Source organism: Pseudophryne corroboree, chromosome 1, assembly GCF_028390025.1.
Source record: "Pseudophryne corroboree isolate aPseCor3 chromosome 1, aPseCor3.hap2, whole genome shotgun sequence".
NCBI classification, from domain to species: Eukaryota; Metazoa; Chordata; class Amphibia; order Anura; family Myobatrachidae; genus Pseudophryne; species Pseudophryne corroboree.
Window position 1 is genome coordinate 1,214,307,826 of NC_086444.1, and position 20,126 is coordinate 1,214,327,951.

General features: G+C 41.2%; 1 protein-coding gene across 1 annotated transcript; it reads left to right on the forward strand.

Moving 5' to 3' along the window:
* Positions 1-9,877: 9,877 nt before the first annotated feature.
* Positions 9,878-11,928, forward strand: LOC135051772 (vomeronasal type-2 receptor 26-like). Its single transcript, XM_063957406.1, has 3 exons — positions 9,878-10,003; positions 10,439-10,562; positions 11,021-11,928. The coding sequence occupies exons 1-3, from the start codon at positions 9,878-9,880 to the stop codon at positions 11,926-11,928; spliced, it is 1,158 nt and encodes a 385-aa protein (XP_063813476.1).
* The last annotated feature ends 8,198 nt before the right edge of the window (positions 11,929-20,126 follow it).

Below are 20,126 nucleotides of genomic sequence, written 5' to 3' on the forward strand. Positions count from 1 at the left end.
AAACATAACAGGTATCCTATAAAACACACGCAATACAGTCACAACTATAAAGGAACCTTATTACACTAACCTTAATAATTGAAGAGTAGTGATAGATGTCAAACACGCCAGCCAAGAGCAGTTCTATTTGAAATGTGAACTTTTATACGATCCGAGGATATTTGCGGGCGAGTTTGAGGTGTTTACGACCGAAAACACAAATACGAATCCTTAGTAAATTACCGTGTTATATTAAATAATAATCGTATTTGACTGATGGTGTATTCATTCGTATTTGTGTTCGTGGCTGTGTAAAAAAAATATGAATGCAACAAACACGGCCAACTTTCTTGGTTAGTAAATTGCCGAGATGCCATTTATAGTAAAAAAAATGGAACTCGACTGGATTTAAATTAATTTGGGACCTTAGTAAATTTACCCCATAATGTTAATGATTTTGTATCTTGTCATTGTAAGGCAACTCAGCACTATGTGTTTGTGGCACCTAGAGCTAGTAAGAGGGTCTACCGCTAATAACAGCCACTCCTTTCTCTTAGAGAAGTATGTACACACCAGTAATTGAAATGCTGCCTGGACTTAAACCTCTAGTAGGAGGGGCTAACTCAATAGGCTGGAAACAACAAGTTGTTTAACCTGGAGTGTAGCAGCTGACAAGGTAAGGGTTAGTTGCAGACAGCCAGGATTCAGGATGATTTGGCAGGGCTATGTTTCATAACAAACAAACTTTGGCTAGGTTATGCAGACAAGGCTGGTGTAACTTAAGACAGTAGCACTTGAATAAAACTAGATAAAAAGCAGAAGTTAATTGCAGGTCATGTCAGCAGGATATGCTGGCTGAAGACTTCTGAACTAAGAGGGTACAGGATTCACAGTAGCCAAGTGGTGGTTAACTAATGGGACAATCAGGTACAGAGTGTGTTTTGATTAAAAGTAGAGTGCTGCCAGTATGAAATAAGTTGAAGAGAGACTTACTAGATGTCCAGGCTGCAGATTGCAATAACACAAAGAGGATAAGATTTACAGTAGCTTGAGTACTGGATATACTGAAGTCTTGTGACTTACAGGCATGGCTGGAGTAAATATATTCTATTGCAGAAGGCATCCAAAGACAAAGAGGCTGGATATGCAAAGAAGTACTGTAAGACTGGAGGGATATAGTCACAAATAATTGAGAGTAGCCTGGTCATAAATCAGGAACCAACATGAGAGTAACTGGAGGGCCACCGCAAGGAAATGACATGGAGCAAAAATTGACACGGGATATCAGGTACAGGGCAGGATCCAACAGAGTACAGGTGTAGGATTGTATGGGACAGTACACATTGGACTGAGGCAGGATACATAAATATAGATACACAATGGCAGAGCACCAGGACATAGGAGCAGACTATGAGACTAGGAACTGTATAGAGTGCAGTGACCATGTGACAAGCTTTACTAGGTAATGGAAACTAGGGAGTCTCACCAGCAATAGAAACTTGTCAAAATCCCTAATGAAAGGGAGAGAGATTAATCACAGGAGTCATCAGGCTAGAGTCAGATACTGAGGAATTCCAAACAGCTGTGCTACTACACATAGCAGCCAGCATCCTAGTTGCTAGAAGATATACAAAAACACAAACAGGATGTGTTGCAGCAGTGACTCCTAACAGTACCTGCCCACCTCCCCCTGACACCAAGTCCAAATCCAAGTTGAACTGAGGACTTGATAAAACTAGATAGAAGGACAAGGCATATTTAAAAATTTCCAGTTGGACTTTTTCTTCTTTATGTGAGGTTACAGAGGTATGACTAGGGTAAGCCCAAATACATTATCCAAGCTGATTGTACCATCCAGCAATGTAATTTATCCATTTTAATAATCAAATTTCAAGTTTGAGTCTAAATCCAATGGTAGAATCACAGTGTTCTTCTTAGAGACAGATGGTACCAGAGAAACATGGCTTAATTGGGCATAGGCAGACTTGACAGTTACTAGATACAGTGGATCAGGCTTTTTCAGAACTTCTTTACAAGTTGCAGACAGTAAGGCATAGCCAATAGTTAAATTCTGTGCTTGAGGTCTAGGTAAATATGTTACTGTGCTGTAATCAGCCTGAGACTGACAATACCTCAGATTCCTGGATCTTGAAGACTTGAGCTCTATGGTGGTTAATGAGTCCTTGATAGGTGAAACGGAACTCTCAGAAGATCCAGAATGAACACTGACTCTGGTCCACCAAACCTTTTGACCACAGCTTGGCTGAAAGTCCCCAAGTCCTACAGAATCAGATCTCTGGATGCAAATAACTGGTCATCCCACTTCCTAGCCTCCTAGCCTTCTCTCTGAATGACATAAGAAGGAATATTACCAACTTTGCCGGAGAACACAGTGTAGCTGCAGCTAGAGACTGCAACATTAGCTCATTAAACTGTTCTAGTAGTATGTAGATGATGATTGGATCTGGATCTTGTTCTTTAGGAGGAGGTTTTGATTTGCCTGCTGAAATATTTGACTGGGATGACTCCTCAAATTTAACAGTGTCAAATGCCCCATCAAGTGCTACAGAAGCATGTCTCTTCAAGGGACATGACATGAAACACCCATTCTGGGGTCAGAGCTGGAATCTTCCCTTCTGGGCACTAAACAGGATCTACCCCTCCTGGGGTCTCTTCTGGAATGTCCCCTTCTTGGTTATCAGTTGGAGTCTTTATTTCTGGGAACTCTAATCTACCCCTCCTGGGGTCTCAACAGAAAGTACCCCTTTAAGGGTCTTGACTGGAGATACCTCTCCAGAGGTCTCTGCTAGAAATTCCCCTTTAGGAATCTCGACTAAAAATACATCTCCAGAGGTCTCAACAGGAAAAACGGGTCTCAGCTTGACCAGACCTCCCTCCTGGAGTTGGTACATTAGATACCTCTACTGAGGTCAGTGTATTGGATATCTCTCCTGGTATCCGGTCATTGGCCTATCCACCTGGGGACACACCATCGGCTGAGGCATAGGCCTCCCCTCTTGGGTCTTCAGTACTAGATAAGGAAGCAGAAACATCTCTTAAAGCTAGAGGACTTGACATAGAGATAGACTCCCCTTCTGCTATTTCTGAACTTGATACCTCCAGGGGCTTCAAGACTTGACACAGAAACAGGTGCATCCCCACACGCTACAGGACTGGATGAACCTCCAGGGATTGTAGTGTTTGATGACTCTCCTAGGGCTGTAGTACTAGGAATTACCATGGGCTTGAGGGATTTGCATACCCTCAGTTGTTTCCCAAATCTTAACCTGGAGTTCCTTGTCATAGGACCCCAGTTATAGACCTGAACCTCCTTTTTGGAACCTCTGAAACTTTCCTTGGAAATGAGAGAGTCTGGAATGACCACTTAAGATGAATTGTCTGCCTGAACCTTGATGTTGAGCATAACATTTTCCTGATTTGCAGAGGAAGCAGTCCGTTATAAAGTGACTTGTGCTTCCACAATACATGCACAGCAGATTGTCCATCCATTGCTGATGCTCAGAATGGGAAAGCTTTGGATGCAAACAACTCTGGATTCTCCTTTCAGTTTGTACAGAAGGAGTCACCCCAGAACTAGGAGAATCAGAGCCCTACTGAGGTCATTTCTGCCACAGTAAATAGGGTAGTGACTTGTATGGCATCCAAGGGATGTCCAGTTATTTCAGAAAGTAGTCAACTTTTTTCTGAAAATGGTTTTTAAAACTGCTCTATAAGATAATGCAGAAGAAGTACATTTTTGGGAACCTCACTTGAGCAGAATGATAGCACATCAGCAGGCAGCAACTTCCAAACACCTACAATGGTTACAACATCACCCCTATGAACAGCCCACACCAGGGGTAGATCTCAGCAGGTCTGTGGTGCAGATAGCCGCAAGTAGTGACCTACTTAATCTGTTGAAAAAAACAGCATAGTTAATTTGGTTACTTACATATATTTTTCAAATAATTTATTGTGATCATTATATTGTTGTACACCATTGTGTACTTTGTTACTAAAGTGTAGTGACGTATTGTGCTGTACAGTAGTTTATTCTATTGTTCAATCTTTCCTGCATGTTTGACCTTTGCAAAAGCATTTATTTATTTATTAACAGTGTCTTATATAGCGCAGCAAATTCCATTGCACTTTACAATTTGACACAATGATAAAACAAAACTGGGTAATAAACAAACAACCATAGAGGTAGGAGAGCCCTGCTCACAAGCTATTAATCTATAGGGAAAAGTAAGGATTCATTTAAAATAAAAAGTTTTTTGCAAATCTTTGTGTGTTTTTTAAGTACAAAACTAATTTATTAAATTATTCTTCACAATATTCATGGACTAGGTATACGTGCTTACTTTATATTTTTTATATTTGTAACATAAAAGTAACCAACATGTCACAAACATCCTGCTAATGAGGTGGTTTCTTTTAGCATTCTAATTTGGGCCAAGTTTGACCAGAATTTGCTAAATTCATGGGCATATTTGCAAACAAAATTCTTGATAAATGTTTGCATTGTATTGATCCCTATGGGAAATACTCACTAGTTTGGCCAATGGTGTATCTGATAGAATTTGCATGATAACCTGTTTTTGGAAGTTTGGTTTGATAGAACATTCTCATGTTTGCCTTTAGTACATTAATGTGTTTGAAAAAATGGCAAATATGCCAGAGAATGCTAACTTATTTCTTAGTATTTTTTGCCCTGATGTAAACCTGGTGGACATGTTAGACTTGCAGAGCTAAATGCATTTTGAGACAGTAATAGGTAGAAGCATGTGCTGGTCAGCTCGCCCCCATATTCACCAAGAACTTCAACAAAACGCTGCAGCTATAGAAAGTTTCTTCCTGCCTCAAAAGGTCCACTATTGTCCTGGTCACGAAGAAACCCTCTATCATGAACCTGAATGACTATAGGCTGATAGCACTGATGTCTGTGGTGATGAAAACTTTCAATCGTCTGGTTTTGAATCACCTAAAAACTGTGACTGGTCCCCAACTGGACCCCCTACATTCGCCTATCGAATCGATGTGTCAAGGATTTAGTCAACCTGGGCCTGCACTACATTCTACAGCACCTAGACATTCCTGGTACCTACACGAGGGTCCTGTTTGTCAATTTCAGCTTGGCCTTCAATAGAATCGTCCCCAGCATCCTTCACCCCAAATTACTTCGGCTAGGGGTCTCTGAAGCTACCTGTTCCTGGATAGTAGACTTCCTGACAGATAGGACACAAGTGGTGAAAGCAGGAGAATTCACCTCTCAAGTGCGTTCCATTAGTACATAGGGCTGTGTCCTCTGACCCTGCTCTTCTTCCTGTATACAAATGACTGCACCTCACAGGCACAATCAGTATAGATCACAGGTTCTCAAACTCGGTCCTCAGGACCCCACACAGTGCATGTTTTGCAGGTCTCCTCACAAAATCACAAGTGAAATAATTAGCTCCACCTGTGGACCTTTTAAAATGTGTCAGTGAGTAATTAATACACCTGTGCACTTGCTGGGTTACCTGCAAAACATGCACTGTGTGGGGTCCTGAGGACCGAGTTTGAGAACCACTGGTATAGATAATCAAATTTGCAGATGACACCACCGTCATCAGCCTCATCAATTACGGTAATGAATTGGCCTATAGATGAAAAGTAGGTCAGTTGGCCCAGTGGTTCAGCCACAACAACCTTGAGCTCAACCCTCTCAAAACTGTTGAGATGATAGTGGACTTCATAAGTCAGCTAGTGCATCTCCGCTAATAATTGCTGATAGTATGATATCGGTAGTGTACTCTTTTAAGTTCCTGGGTACAAAAATCTCCTGGGACCTTAAAAGAGGGTCCATCGCTGATGCCACTGTCAGAAAAGCACAGCAGAGGTTGCTCTTATTCAGGCAACTAAGGAAGTTCAACATCCCACAGAAGCTTCTGCTCCTCTTCTACTCTGCAATTGTGGAGTTGGTACTGTGCTTCTCAATACTGGTATGGTACGGCTCCACCAGTGAGAGGGACAGATGCAGGCTCCAAAAGGTGGTCAGAACCACAGAGAAGATCATCGGTGCTGACCTTCCCTCAGTCCAGGACCTGTACTTGTTCAGAGCTAAAAAGCAGGCAATGAAGATAGTAAATGACCAGCTACACCCCGGCCACAGCATGTTTAACTTGCTTCCTTCAAGCAAGAGTTACAGGGCTGTCCCCGCTGGGTCCACAAGAAGCCTCAATAGTTTCTTTCCCCAAGCAGTCCGCCTGTTGAACTCCTGAACTTTGACTGACTACACGTACTTGTAACTCACTTGTGTCCCTACAGTATACCTATCTGTCTGACGTTACTTGCCCCCACCTGCTTATCTGATACTTACTTGGCTATTGTATAGCAAACTGAAGACAAATTCCTAGTATACTCAAGTATACCTGGCCAATAAAGCTGATTCTGATTCTGATTCTGAAGGTACAGATGTAGCCACGCTTAATGATTTGGATTATGGTGATTATGCGAACTCCCAATGCCAGCAGTATATAATAAAAAAATAATGATACTCACTTGTCTGGTGTTTTCCAGGATTCTCAGTGGTCTCTCCTCCATCTCTACCATGGGGAGGCTACTGAGAGGCTTGGAGGCTTGGGAGATGCTATATTAGTTTTCAACATTAAACTTGGATCATTAATATGCACTGGTATATAGGATTTTTCATACAAATAGGAAGACGTAGTCATTTACACTCAAGAAATTGCTGCACTATAGGAATGCACTGGCAGCCGGGATGATTCCACACTGCCACTGTTTTCTTGTTTGGACCAGCATACTAAAAGAGCAAGTTCAGATGTATTCCATCCAGATATAAACATTCCCGGGCCAGGAATATAAGGAGAAGGAATAATACTTATTTTTATAGTAACATGCACTTGTAATTGAGGATTACTAACAACCATAAAGAGGCTGCCTTACTAACAACAATACTGTATGTTCTCAGTAGGAAAGCTAGATAAGCTTCCATTCCATTAACCCAGTAACTACCAGCTATATCCATATATGTATGTATGTGCAGAACAAGAAAGCCAGATTAGCTTGCATGCTATTTAAGGACATACTGGGGCTATAATCGGCGCTGGCATTTGTGAGTGTGTGCACACGTCACAGGGGGCACAGACACAGCACATGGGGGCTTGCCATGAGTCAGGGGGCATATACTTATTGCACACCCACATTTCCCTTGAAACAGACACTTCAGGCAGGGAGGAGAGGGGCCGGGGCACATGACAAGTCTCACAGGGGTGTGCCATGAGTCAGGGGGCGTGTTCTCACAGTACACCTCAATTATCTTGAGACACACACTTCAGGCAAGGGGCGGCCAAACAAGAGAGCCGGAGGGCAGATGGTTAGTCCGGCCCTGATGCTATCAACCCTTTATATGCTTGCATGAAAAATCCTAGTGAATATTAATGATCCAAGCTTAATGTTGAATACAGCAGCTAATAAAATTAATTCACCTTGACTTTTTGCTGGTTTTATAAGAGTGAAAAAATATTTTATTATTATATGAATTGATGTACCAGCCAGTGTGAACTAATGCACAATGGCCCTCATTCCAACCCAATCGCACGTTGCACTTCCTCGCAGCAGTGCAATCGGGTCTGGAATGCGCATGCACGGTATGTTCATTGTGCCGCTCATCGTTGTCCGGCAACAGCCATCACTGGGCAATGACGCTGACAGTGGAGAAAACGGTCACAGCGGCGAACACAAGAAGATTGCCTGCAGGAAGGTGCTCTGGGGCGTCAACTGACAGTGTGAGGCCGTTTTCGGGGAGTGGCAGAAAAACGCAGGCATGTCCAGGCGAACGGAGGGCGGATGTCTGACATCAAAGACGAGCCCATCATCTGTGGATCCTTCGCTCAGTGTAAGTATGTCCAGGGCTGGTCTTGATTTGTGTGAAACTTTTTTAGCATAGCAGGGATAAAATACACTCCCCCATAGGCGGAGATTAGTTGATCGCACCAGCAGCAAAAAGTTGCTTGGTGCGATCATCTCGGAATGAGGGCCAATATTGTATGTTTTTTCTATTTTTGTAGCAGTAAACAAACTTTTTTCTAGTACTTATTTTTGCTTTGATTCTTTCACTGTTCTCTCCTTTCAATTCAACATCACAAAACAGTATGCCCCTCTCCCACTTCTTCCAATCCAGTCTACTTGTGATCTCCCTCCCCTTAATGTTTCTTCACTCATTTCCCTCTTCCCTTCATATCAACCTCTTTGAAAAACATTGACCACCCTGCAAACCAGAAATATCACCAAAAACCGTTTTCTCTCTCCCTCTTTCTTGTGCACTCTGTAATGCCAGAGTGATGTGCAACAAACATACTGTACTTTCTGTTGATGATTACTTAATCTCTAATTCTCTTAACTTGTTTGCTTTCCTCAACTGACACAACCGACACACTGCTCTCTTCTTTGTTATTTTGTTAATTTTCTATAATCCCTCACTTAACAAGCACCAAACTGATGATTCTATATCCTCAACTACACCTTCCAGGTTATTTGCTCTAAATCTTCCCTCCATCCTCCTTTGATGTCCTCCCTATCTGCCTCTATCACCAACATTTGCATAACTAAAACAGTCTATGAATTCCTTTATAATTTTGCCACTTGGATACCTTTCTTTTTCTCTTCCAACCTTCCCTCTCTCATCTTTTGGACTTTAACAGCCTAACTGACAATATTTCTGAACCTACTGCCTCCAAATGTCACTCTTTTTTTCTTCTGCAATGGTCGTCAGTATGTCACTTCTCTCTTCTGTATGCATACTCTTTTTACTCGTTTTACTCTTTAATTACACACTTACCTTGATCTAGATAATACTGTCCTGGTTGCTGCTATGAACCATTGGTAGTTACCACATCAGCCATAACACACTTTACATACCTCCTACCTACGCAATGTTCCTCTTCCACTGAATTACAATCAATGAAGTCACACTGTTTTCTGCAACTACAAATTCATGCTCTCATTGAACAGTTCTGCCATGTCAGTCTTCCTGTTCAATGAGAGCATGAATTTGTAGTTGCAGAAAACAGTGTGACTTCATTGATTGTAATTCAATCTGACAAGGTGTTCTGTCTCTCCTCACCCCCCCTCCCCTCACAATCTGTTACTGACTTTCTACACACTCCACCTCCAAAATCCAGGTGCTAATTCAGAGGTGAACGCTATTGTTGCAACCACTACATCTTTGTATGCAGCTGCTGTGTGACAATATGGTAATGCCTCAGGAGGCATCTTGTGTAAAAAGATACCTCCTGTTGTTGAATAAAAAACCCAAGCGACTCAGGTTCTGGGATACAATGTGTTAATAAGGAGACTGACACAGGACATTTCAAAAGAGATAAGCATTTATTTAAGTTACAACAGTAAAAACATGCAAGTAACAAGTTATACTCAGTTACAATAATAGAAAGAACAAATTAGAATACTTAGCTTCTTTCCTTGATGTGCAGTAAGTGGTCAGAGCTGTTGTGCAGGAGGGTTGTGGGTTATACACAGAACAATGAATGCTGGAATATCTTATGAATGATTAGAAAATAAGTAGTTGTAAAAATTATTATGAATGATCTGCTGTGTACACAGAAACACCAAAAAATCTAGTTCTAGGATTTATAAAATTTATCCCATTTACTGTATGTTTCAACAGGTGCAAATTCTCATGCGTGTAATCCCACAGTATTATTACCTTTTATTTATTAGGTGCCGCAAAATGTATACACCGCTGTACAGAAAACACACACAAAACAGTTCTCATTAACAGGGTATCACAGTAGGTTTTAAATACAATACACAAAGGAACGCCATAACATAACTGTCAAAAATTTACACCAGACTGGAGAGGACAGGGAATTTGGGCATGGATATGATGATAGCTGGAGTCAAAGGTGGGAGTCAATGCAGTGCAGTGATCCTGTACCCAGCATATGGGCAAGCTACAAGAATCAGAGTGGCTGTAGGAAGGAGACAAGGGCATGGAGTACTGGTGAGAGGCGGTGTACTAAGGAAGAACAAGAAGGAGGAGCTTACATTCTAAAGTGAAGGGAAGACCAGCAGCAAGGTGACCAGAGAAATATACATTGTGCAGGGTTACAGTATCAAATAAACAGGAAGGATGAAATGCTTTAATAATAAGGTATATTTTAAACCCCTTAAATAGCATCAGTATTAATATAAGCCTTAATGTGGAGAGTGAAGGAGAGAGTGAATGTTAGGGCAACAAAGAGGCAACAGACTTGAGGGACAGAAGATATGGTCATGTTATCACTGGAGGATGAGGGCATATCAGCATATTGTAATATCCTTAAGAGAAATTTATAAAAAATAGTAAATGGTTTTGCAAATAAAAAGAAACAATAATTAAATTAATTGATTTATATATAAACCTTAATCATATTTTATCTTTTAATGCCTGTACAAGATCCCAACATCTCGGTGCAATGACAGATGTCCTCCTGGGTACAGAAAAGCTTTTAATGGAGGGTTCCATGTCTGCTGCTATGACTGTGTCCCATGTTCTGAGGGAGAGATTTCTAATACAACAGGTAGGAATATGTTACAGTATATACAGAAGATAACTCATCATATGTAAATAAAGATTTTACAATTATCATAGTAAAATATCAGTGTAGAAGACAAACTGTATGATAGAATAAAAACTCAACACAAATAGCACAAAACTATGTTGGTGTTCTCATATTAAAGTATAAAATACCACATTCCAAATTCACTACATATTATATTGCTGTATTTTGTTAAGTGTCACTTTTTATTGAGAGACACAAGTATTTCATTAATGAAACAAATACTCTGATACCCCCATTTGGATAAATACCCCATAAAACATTTCAGAAGAAAAAATGTCCAATGCTCCCATTGCTGACAAAACATATTAATTTATTTTTACAGATTTATATTAAACATACATTCTGTATAACTGTTTATAAAGAACAAAATATCTGACCCACTGAGATTATATTAATGGTTTTATATTACATTTTAGACAGTGATATCTGCCATAGATGTCCTGATGAAGATTGGCCAGATGAGAGAAGAGTGAGATGTGTACCCAAAATATATGACTTTCTGTCCTATGAAAAGGACATTGTGGTGCAAATATCTGCAGTAACAGCTTCTTCATTCTCTACCATAACATTATTTATATTAGGGAACTTTATTTATTACTGGAACACCCCAATTGTGAAAGCCAATAACCGGGCTGTAAGCTTCATTCTCCTGATCTCCATCTTGCTGAGCTTCCTCTGTGTGTTCTTGTTCCTCGGCCGGCCGGTGGATATAACCTGCAGACTCAGACAAACATCATTTGGGATCTTCTTCTCCATAGCTGTCTCTTCTGTATTAGCCAAGACTGTTACTGTCTTCATTGCTTTTAAAGCCACCAAACCTGGCAGCTCCTGGAGGAAGTGGGTAACACTCAAAGTATCTAAATATGTGGTCATTGTGTTCTCCTCTGTCCAAGCTCTGATCTGTGGTGTCTGGCTGATAGTTTCTTCTCCCTACCAGGAGTATGACCATCACTCCTATAAGGGAATGATCATCATTCAGTGTAATGAGGGGTCAGTTATTGGGTTATACTCTATGTTGGGTTACATGGGGATCCTGGCGACTGTGAACTTTGTTCTGGCTTTCATGGTGAGGACATTACCGGACAGCTTTAATGAGGCCAAGTACATCACCTTCAGCATGCTGGTGTTCTGCAGTGTCTGGATTGCAATGATCCCGGCCTATCTGAGCACCAAAGGAAAAAATGCGGTGGCTGTGGAGATATTTGCTATACTAACCTCATGTGCCGGTGTTCTGGGCTGTATATTTTTCCCAAAGCTGTATATTTTGCTTATAAAACCTGAATTTAACTCCAGAAAAACAATATTGGGGAAAAACACTATATAAACCATCAGATACTGTACTTTACCATTATATGATACAAAACATGTTGTTTTCTTAAACTTTGCTTAATTAAAAGGCTATGCATCAGAAATGGTTTATGTAAATAAGTATAGAAAGATCTGGTTCAAGTGACAAGGACAAAGTAAAAGAAATAATATATATATATATATATATATATATATACATACACACACACACACGGATGAAAAGAGGTGCCCACCGTGCAGATCAATTTTCTTCACTTTAAAAGTGTTCTTTTAAAAACACACAAGACAAAATTCAGCCTCTTCATACAGACAAAGTGATTACACAAAACACGTTTAGTATTGGACTATGCAACGTGGTGTGTGTCTGAAATAATGGGGGTCATTACGAGTTGATCGCTAGCTGCCATTGTTCGCAGCGCGGCAATCAGCCTAAAAATCTGCAATGTGCAGGCACGTCATACAAGTACAATGAGCATCGTGGGTTTGCACAGAGTCTAACGAAGATTCCAGTCACACGGCCGAATGCAGGAAGATTGACATGAAGTGGGCACTTCTGGGTGTCAGCTGACCGTTTTCAGAGAGTGCTTAGTAAAACGCAGGCGTGTCTGGAAAAACGCAGGCGTGGCTGGGTGGGTGTGTGACGTGAAAAGCCGTCCCTCCGTCGTTAGAATCAACGCACACAAAGAGTAACTACAGGGCTGGTCTTGTTTTGCACAAGATGATTTTGTAGGCGCTCTGCTGAACAAGCATTCGCACTTCTGCAAAGCTAAAATACACTCCCCAGTGGGCGGTGACAATGCGTTTGCACGGCTGCTAAAAACTGCTAGTGAGCTATCAACTCGGAATGACCCCCATTGTCCTTCATGCTGGTAGTGAGCAGTGTCCTGATGGATCCTATGGTGAACAGTGGATACAGTGTATAGTCCTTAATCCTTTCCTAGTGAAGGGTTTCAGTATTTCGGTGGCTTTCTGTTTTACATCTTGTGGTATCCAGCCCACAGTGGTGAGATACTTGGTTCGAGGCTGCAATTTATCTTGTGATGTTCTAAAAGACCTGTTTTTAAGTGAATGAAATATGTGCGCCCTCTTTTAATCATTTCTTTAAAAAAAAAAAGGATATATTAACAGGACCGACAGGCTTCCCATATTGTTTTTTTTTTTATGTTTAGGTGATTATATTCATTCATGCCTTTTGGGGCCATGGTCTCCAATCCATATGTCCATCTGTCCTCTTTTATTAAACAGTAAAAGTCCTCCAGCTCCTTTCACCACCTCTTCTCAGTGGGGGCACCCAGTCAATAATCATATATTTAGGGTAGTTCGTTAATGGCCAACCTGCAAACAGCGTGATGCCACTGGTTTATTAGTGACACCTTTCTCATATGCCAATTTTATATCAGACCTATGTTGATTCATTCTCACACTAAAGGTCCTTGTGATCCTGCCCACATACATTAGTCTGCACTGGAATATCAAGAAGTAGATGACATTATTCAATAGGCATGTTAGGTGATGCTGATTCTCTTTCCATTCTGCGGATGTGGAAAAGACACATAATCAGCACCTTGCAGGTTGTACATCCCAGACAGTGAAAACATCCTTTGCTGGTGGTCTGCAAATTCTCTCTGCTGGATGGTGTAGTTCTCATGTTGGTTCTATATAGAATATATTTTACATTTCAGGACACGTCACACACTTAGCAATGGCAGAGCTTTCATAATTTTTCCCATATCCACATCAGATAAACCAATCAGATAATGTTTCTTCCAAAATTACTCTGTTCAAAAGTTTACATCACATTTCACGCCCTGATCATAATATCAGGATTCTGCAACCCTTTGGGTGTCTTTATATTATACTGGGACAATTTTCTTGCCCTTATGAGGCAACAGTCGGCCACCTTTCTAATGTATCATCTTAAGAGTAACCTTTGCCTTCTCTCCTCCAGTTGCATCCCCAATAAGGTCAGCTTCTGAGATACTTCTGAAAACTCATAGGAATTGAGATATAGGTAACTTGTTTTTTAAGTCATCTGGATGACGGCTTTAATAAACAAGAAGAGTGTTCTGATCAGTATATTTACAATATAGGCCCTCATTCCGAGTTGTTCGCTCGCTAGCTGCGTTTAGCAGCTTTGCACACGCTAAGTCGCCGCCCTCTGGGAGTGAATCTTAGCTTAGCAGAATTGCGAACTAAAGATTAGCAGAATTGCGAATAGAAATTTCTTAGCAGTTTCTGAGTAGCTCGAGACTTACTCCTACACTGCGATCAGTTCAGTCAGTTTTGTTCCTGATTTGACGTCACAAACACACCAAGCATTCGCCCAGCCACTCCCCCATTTCTCCAGACACTGCCGCGTTTTTCCCTGACACGCCTGCGTTTTTTCGCACACTCCCAGAAAACGGTCATTTTTTGCCCAGAAACACCCACTTCCTGTCAATCACACTACGATCAGCAGAATGATGAAAAAACCTTGTTAGGCCGTGAGTAAAATACCAAACTTTTGTGCAAATTTACTTGGCGCAGGCGCACTGCGAACATTGCGCATGCGCAGTTTGCGACTAATCGCTCCATAGCTAAAAAAAATATCGAGCGAACAACTCGGAATGAGGGCCATAAAGTGTGCACCAACCTAATGTATTTTTTGAAAATAATAATGTTCCAAAAATTCATACATATCTTATTGATTGAGGCAGCAAAAATAATGTCAAACAATTGTTTAAAATAAAGGAGCTTATCCCCATATCATGGCATAAGGTACTCATTTTCATAATTATCCATAACAATATTTGCATAAGCATGGTCCAAGTATGATCCCATTACAGTCCCTGACGGCTGCATGAAAAACTCATTAGCATACATAAAATGGTTACACTCAAGAAAAATCTCAAGTCGTAATGATAAACTAAATTATTATACCTGAATATGGACCTATCTGTGGTGATATGTGTAGTGCATTAATGCCCTCTTTGTGCAGTATTTCTGTGTACAAAGAACACACAACCAGAGTGGACAGTAAACATTCATCTGGTATGGAATATACTTAATTGAATATATGAATATCCTAAAAATCACAAGTATTTTGGATATAATTACTGATCACTTTAACACAATCTTGTAGGTAGAAAGCTGTGCAAATAATTGAAACACGAATCATTGGGTGGGGTGGAAATAATTGGTCACCTGGGAGGGACCACTAATGATTTGTGGACCTTAGACATAGTATATAAACCACACACACCGGATAATCGACCATCAGAAAATTACTTAAAGTACAGAAGCATCAATCCAACCATTGGCAGAAGCTAAATTAATCAGTTGTTCAACTTTACATTTTATATTCATCATAGGATTACAGAGTCATTTAATTATCTATGTTTCACCAGGTCATAGGCTGAAACATTCTGCAGTGCCACTGTTCCACCATTTTCTGCCTTTCTAATAATAATAGATTCATTTTTGCATAATGAAGAGAACGCCTCCTTCTCATCAAGACATCCAAAGTTTTGTAGCTGCTGATGCTGTCTTCTTAATAAATGTTCCCTGGACCTTTTCATTAGATAGGAGTTAGGTACTGTATGTAAAAAAAATGAGATTTTGTCATTTGACACAGACTGTACATCTCTTTTAACTGCTGACAAAACTGATCATTGTATTGAGTCAATTTGAGAAATATCATTCTGGAATTGTAGCATTTAAAAGAAAGAAACTTGAGATAGTTGAACAAGACTATAAAAATCAACAGTTCTATTGGTGGTTATTAAGGAATAGTATTTTTGGGTGTGGCACAGCTGATGTACGCTTTAGGAGATGGCAAAGGGTTCCTGTTTATGATACCAACTCTTTAATTTTCACATCTGACTCTGAGAGCTTTAGAGAAATAACAGTATTAAAAAAAAATAATACCCAGTTTAATTGATTAACATATCTACTGGTGTACATTCTTCTGCACTGTGTTGCTTAGATAAGTGGTTCTCAAACTTGGTCCTCCAGACTCCAAACAGCTCACTTTTTCCATATTATTGAGCAGGTTTACTGGTGTACTCATTACTTACTGATACATTTTCAAAGATCTATAGCTGGAGATTATTATTTCTCTTGTGATTCTGTGAGGAGATCTGGAAAACAAGCACCGTTTGGTGTCCTGAGGACCGAGTTTCAGAACCTATGGTTTATATAATCTATGATACACATTTTGAAAAGCACAACACACATATATTTTCATTTGGGATTACTTTGCATTGGGTCAACCTTCTTACACTTGAGGATGTTAACAGAGAGACAGACAAGCTGAAACAGCTTCCACACAGAGTCCAAGTAAACTGACAAACAGTCAGCATGATGGGCAGCAAAGTCACTGAGGCACTTAAATATTGAGAGAGCATTTACGTCACATCTGGGATCATACCACTACAGATAAGAGGCATCATGAGCTGGTGGTATAATTTACATCTCCCAGGCTTCCTTCCATGGTGGTTTTCACTACAGGTAATCCCTGAGTCACAACAAAGTGTCTAGCTCAGCAGTAAGTTAGAAAAAGATTGGATATTTACTTTAGCCTCCTCCTGGTACAGAAGCCAAATGGATTTTTGTCCCATCCTTAACTTTAAGTCCTTGAACATACACATCAGGATTGATAGACTCCAAACGAAGTCTCTGAGATCTGTATATTAAATTATGTAGAAAGACAAGTCAATTGTGTCTATGTATGCCTAGGATATATATTTGAAAGTTCTAATTTAGCAGGATCATTTAAGTATATTGATTTTTGTATTTCACAATCAATAATACAAGTTCAAAGTGCTTCCCTTATTTTTGGCATAGCTCCTTGATAATTTGCAAACATTGTTTTATTTGTTGCTTTTCGTCAAAGCAAGGACTCTCAAAGTCAGTTTCCTTTCCTTGCTCCAGACTTCTGTACTGAACACTATTCAGATAATAGTATTGTAGTTTTAATTAAAAAAAATCAGTTGACTCTCACAAAGCCCATGATCTCCCTGAGACTCCTAGAGATAACCTGTTTCAATTAGCTTTCTACCCAAATGCAAACATTCTATTGAGATCTTTGCTCGCTCACAGAAGTACATCTGTTATTTGGGCAGGAGAATATTCAGGATAATGGGCTCAAATTTTGAGGCAGCCAAGCTTGACACTAAAAAAAAAAGATCTTATATTAAAGATTTAGGGAACTTAGTAACAAACACCAAAAAATCTAAAGGGGCAATAAATTGTATACTAGTTTCTTCCAATGTGAGAAAATTATTTACCATTACACAAATGCAGAAGGACATCAGATCTGTCACCTTACACGAGCATCTGCGTAGCTTCATGCGTGTACACTACCAGTGTGTGCACTTGAGAGGTGGCTGTGAGAGGTGGAGATCAGCGGTTGTGATGAGGCAGAAGCAGAGGCTGTGATGTGACAATGCAGAAGTGACGAGGGTGCACGCAGGAGCCGGGGAATGCACTGAGCACAGGAGCAATCTGGGCACCAGGGTATCACCAGGGTGAGCCAAAATTGTGGAGGAGACAGCGGGGCAGGCGGTGAGCAGCAGAGCAAGTACCGAGAGTGAAAGCAGTGGCGGTCTGACTGAGGCTGGAGCAGGACTGCAGGAAAGGAGCCAACACTGGAGAAGCAGGTACCAGTGAGTAGGTGCTGCTGCAGGTGGTAGTGACTCCCCCCAGACATGCAAGTATCATTTTCATTATTGTATTGGCTATTTTATTGACTGTTTTCCATTGACACATTTTTTTTACATATTTATACATTGTATTACCAATTCCTTAACTGTGTTGAAAATTGTTTCTTTCCACAGCTAGGCTGTACAATAGTATTGCTGTAGTACTGGTCGCACAAGTACGTTTATATTCAATAAATGGCCCCCATTTTTATATTATCAAAAACACGTTAGTGTTGTTCCAAACTGTTTGGGGGGTGCTACCACAGGCAAGGTAAATCTACAAGAGAAAGAAGGAGAAAGGGTTCGAAATGCCCTATGGTGGTGCACACAATCTTGTATTAAAATATAACTTTTATTATGATATATATTAAAACCAGCGAATATTAAAAGGAAAATAAAATAGTGTAAATTAGAGATGAGCGCCTGAAATTTTTCGGGTTTTGTGTTTTGGTTTTGGGTTCGGTTCCGCGGCCGTGTTTTGGGTTCGAACGCGTTTTGGCAAAACCTCACCGAATTATTTTTGTCGGATTCGGGTGTGTTTTGGATTCGGGTGTTTTTTTCAAAAAACCCTAAAAAACAGCTTAAATCATAGAATTTGGGGGTAATTTTGATCCCAAAGTATTATTAACCTCAAAAAACATAATTTACACTCATTTTCAGCCTATTCTGAACACATCACACCTCACAATATTATTTTTAGTCCTAAAATTTGCACCGAGGTCGCTGTGTGAGTAAGATAAGCGACCCTAGTGGCCGACACAAACACCGGGCCCATCTAGGAGTGGCACTGCAGTGTCACGCAGGATGTCCCTTCCAAAAAACCCTCCCCAAACAGCACATGACGCAAAGAAAAAAAGAGGCGCAATGAGGTAGCTGTGTGAGTAAGATTAGCGACCCTAGTGGCCGACACAAACACCGGGCCCATCTAGGAGTGGCACTGCAGTGTCACGCAGGATGGCCCTTCCAAAAAACCCTCCCCAAACAGCACATGACGCAAAGAAAAAAAGAGGCGCAATGAGGTAGCTGTGTGAGTAAGATTAGCGACCCTAGTGGCCGACACAAACACCGGGCCCATCTAGGAGTGGCACTGCAGTGTCACGCAGGATGGCCCTTCCAAAAAACCCTCCCCAAACAGCACATGACGCAAAGAAAAAAAGAGGCGCAATGAGGTAGCTGACTGTGTGAGTAAGATTAGCGACCCTAGTGGCCGACACAAACACCGGGCACATCTAGGAGTGGCACTGCAGTGTCACGCAGGATGTCCCTTCCAAAAAACCCTCCCCAAACAGCACATGACGCAAAGAAAAAAAGAGGCGCAATGAGGTAGCTGTGTGAGTAAGATTAGCGACCCTAGTGGCCGACACAAACACCGGGCCCATCTAGGAGTGGCACTGCAGTGTCACGCAGGATGTCCCTTCCAAAAAACCCTCCCCAATCAGCACATGATGCAAAGAAAAAGAAAAGAAAAAAGAGGTGCAAGATGGAATTATCCTTGGGCCCTCCCACCCACCCTTATGTTGTATAAACAAAACAGGACATGCACACTTTAACCAACCCATCATTTCAGTGACAGGGTCTGCCACACGACTGTGACTGATATGACGGGTTGGTTTGGACCCCCCCCAAAAAAGAAGCAATTAATCTCTCCTTGCACAAACTGGCTCTACAGAGGCAAGATGTCCACCTCATCTTCACCCTCCGATATATCACCGTGTACATCCCCCTCCTCACAGATTATCAATTCGTCCCCACTGGAATCCACCATCTCAGCTCCCTGTGTACTTTGTGGAGGCAATTGCTGCTGGTCAATGTCTCCGCGGAGGAATTGATTATAATTCATTTTAATGAACATCATCTTCTCCACATTTTCTGGATGTAACCTCGTACGCCGATTGCTGACAAGGTGAGCGGCGGCACTAAACACTCTTTCGGAGTACACACTTGTGGGAGGGCAACTTAGGTAGAATAAAGCCAGTTTGTGCAAGGGCCTCCAAATTGCCTCTTTTTCCTGCCAGTATAAGTACGGACTGTGTGACGTGCCTACTTGGATGCGGTCACTCATATAATCCTCCACCATTCTATCAATGTTGAGAGAATCATATGCAGTGACAGTAGACGACATGTCCGTAATCGTTGTCAGGTCCTTCAGTCCGGACCAGATGTCAGCATCAGCAGTCGCTCCAGACTGCCCTGCATCACCGCCAGCGGGTGGGCTCGGAATTCTGAGCCTTTTCCTCGCACCCCCAGTTGCGGGAGAATGTGAAGGAGGAGATGTTGACAGGTCGCGTTCCGCTTGACTTGACAATTTTGTCACCAGCAGGTCTTTCAACCCCAGCAGACCTGTGTCTGCCGGAAAGAGAGATCCAAGGTAGGCTTTAAATCTAGGATCGAGCACGGTGGCCAAAATGTAGTGCTCTGATTTCAACAGATTGACCACCCGTGAATCCTTGTTAAGCGAATTAAGGGCTGCATCCACAAGTCCCACATGCCTAGCGGAATCGCTCCGTGTTAGCTCCTTCTTCAATGCCTCCAG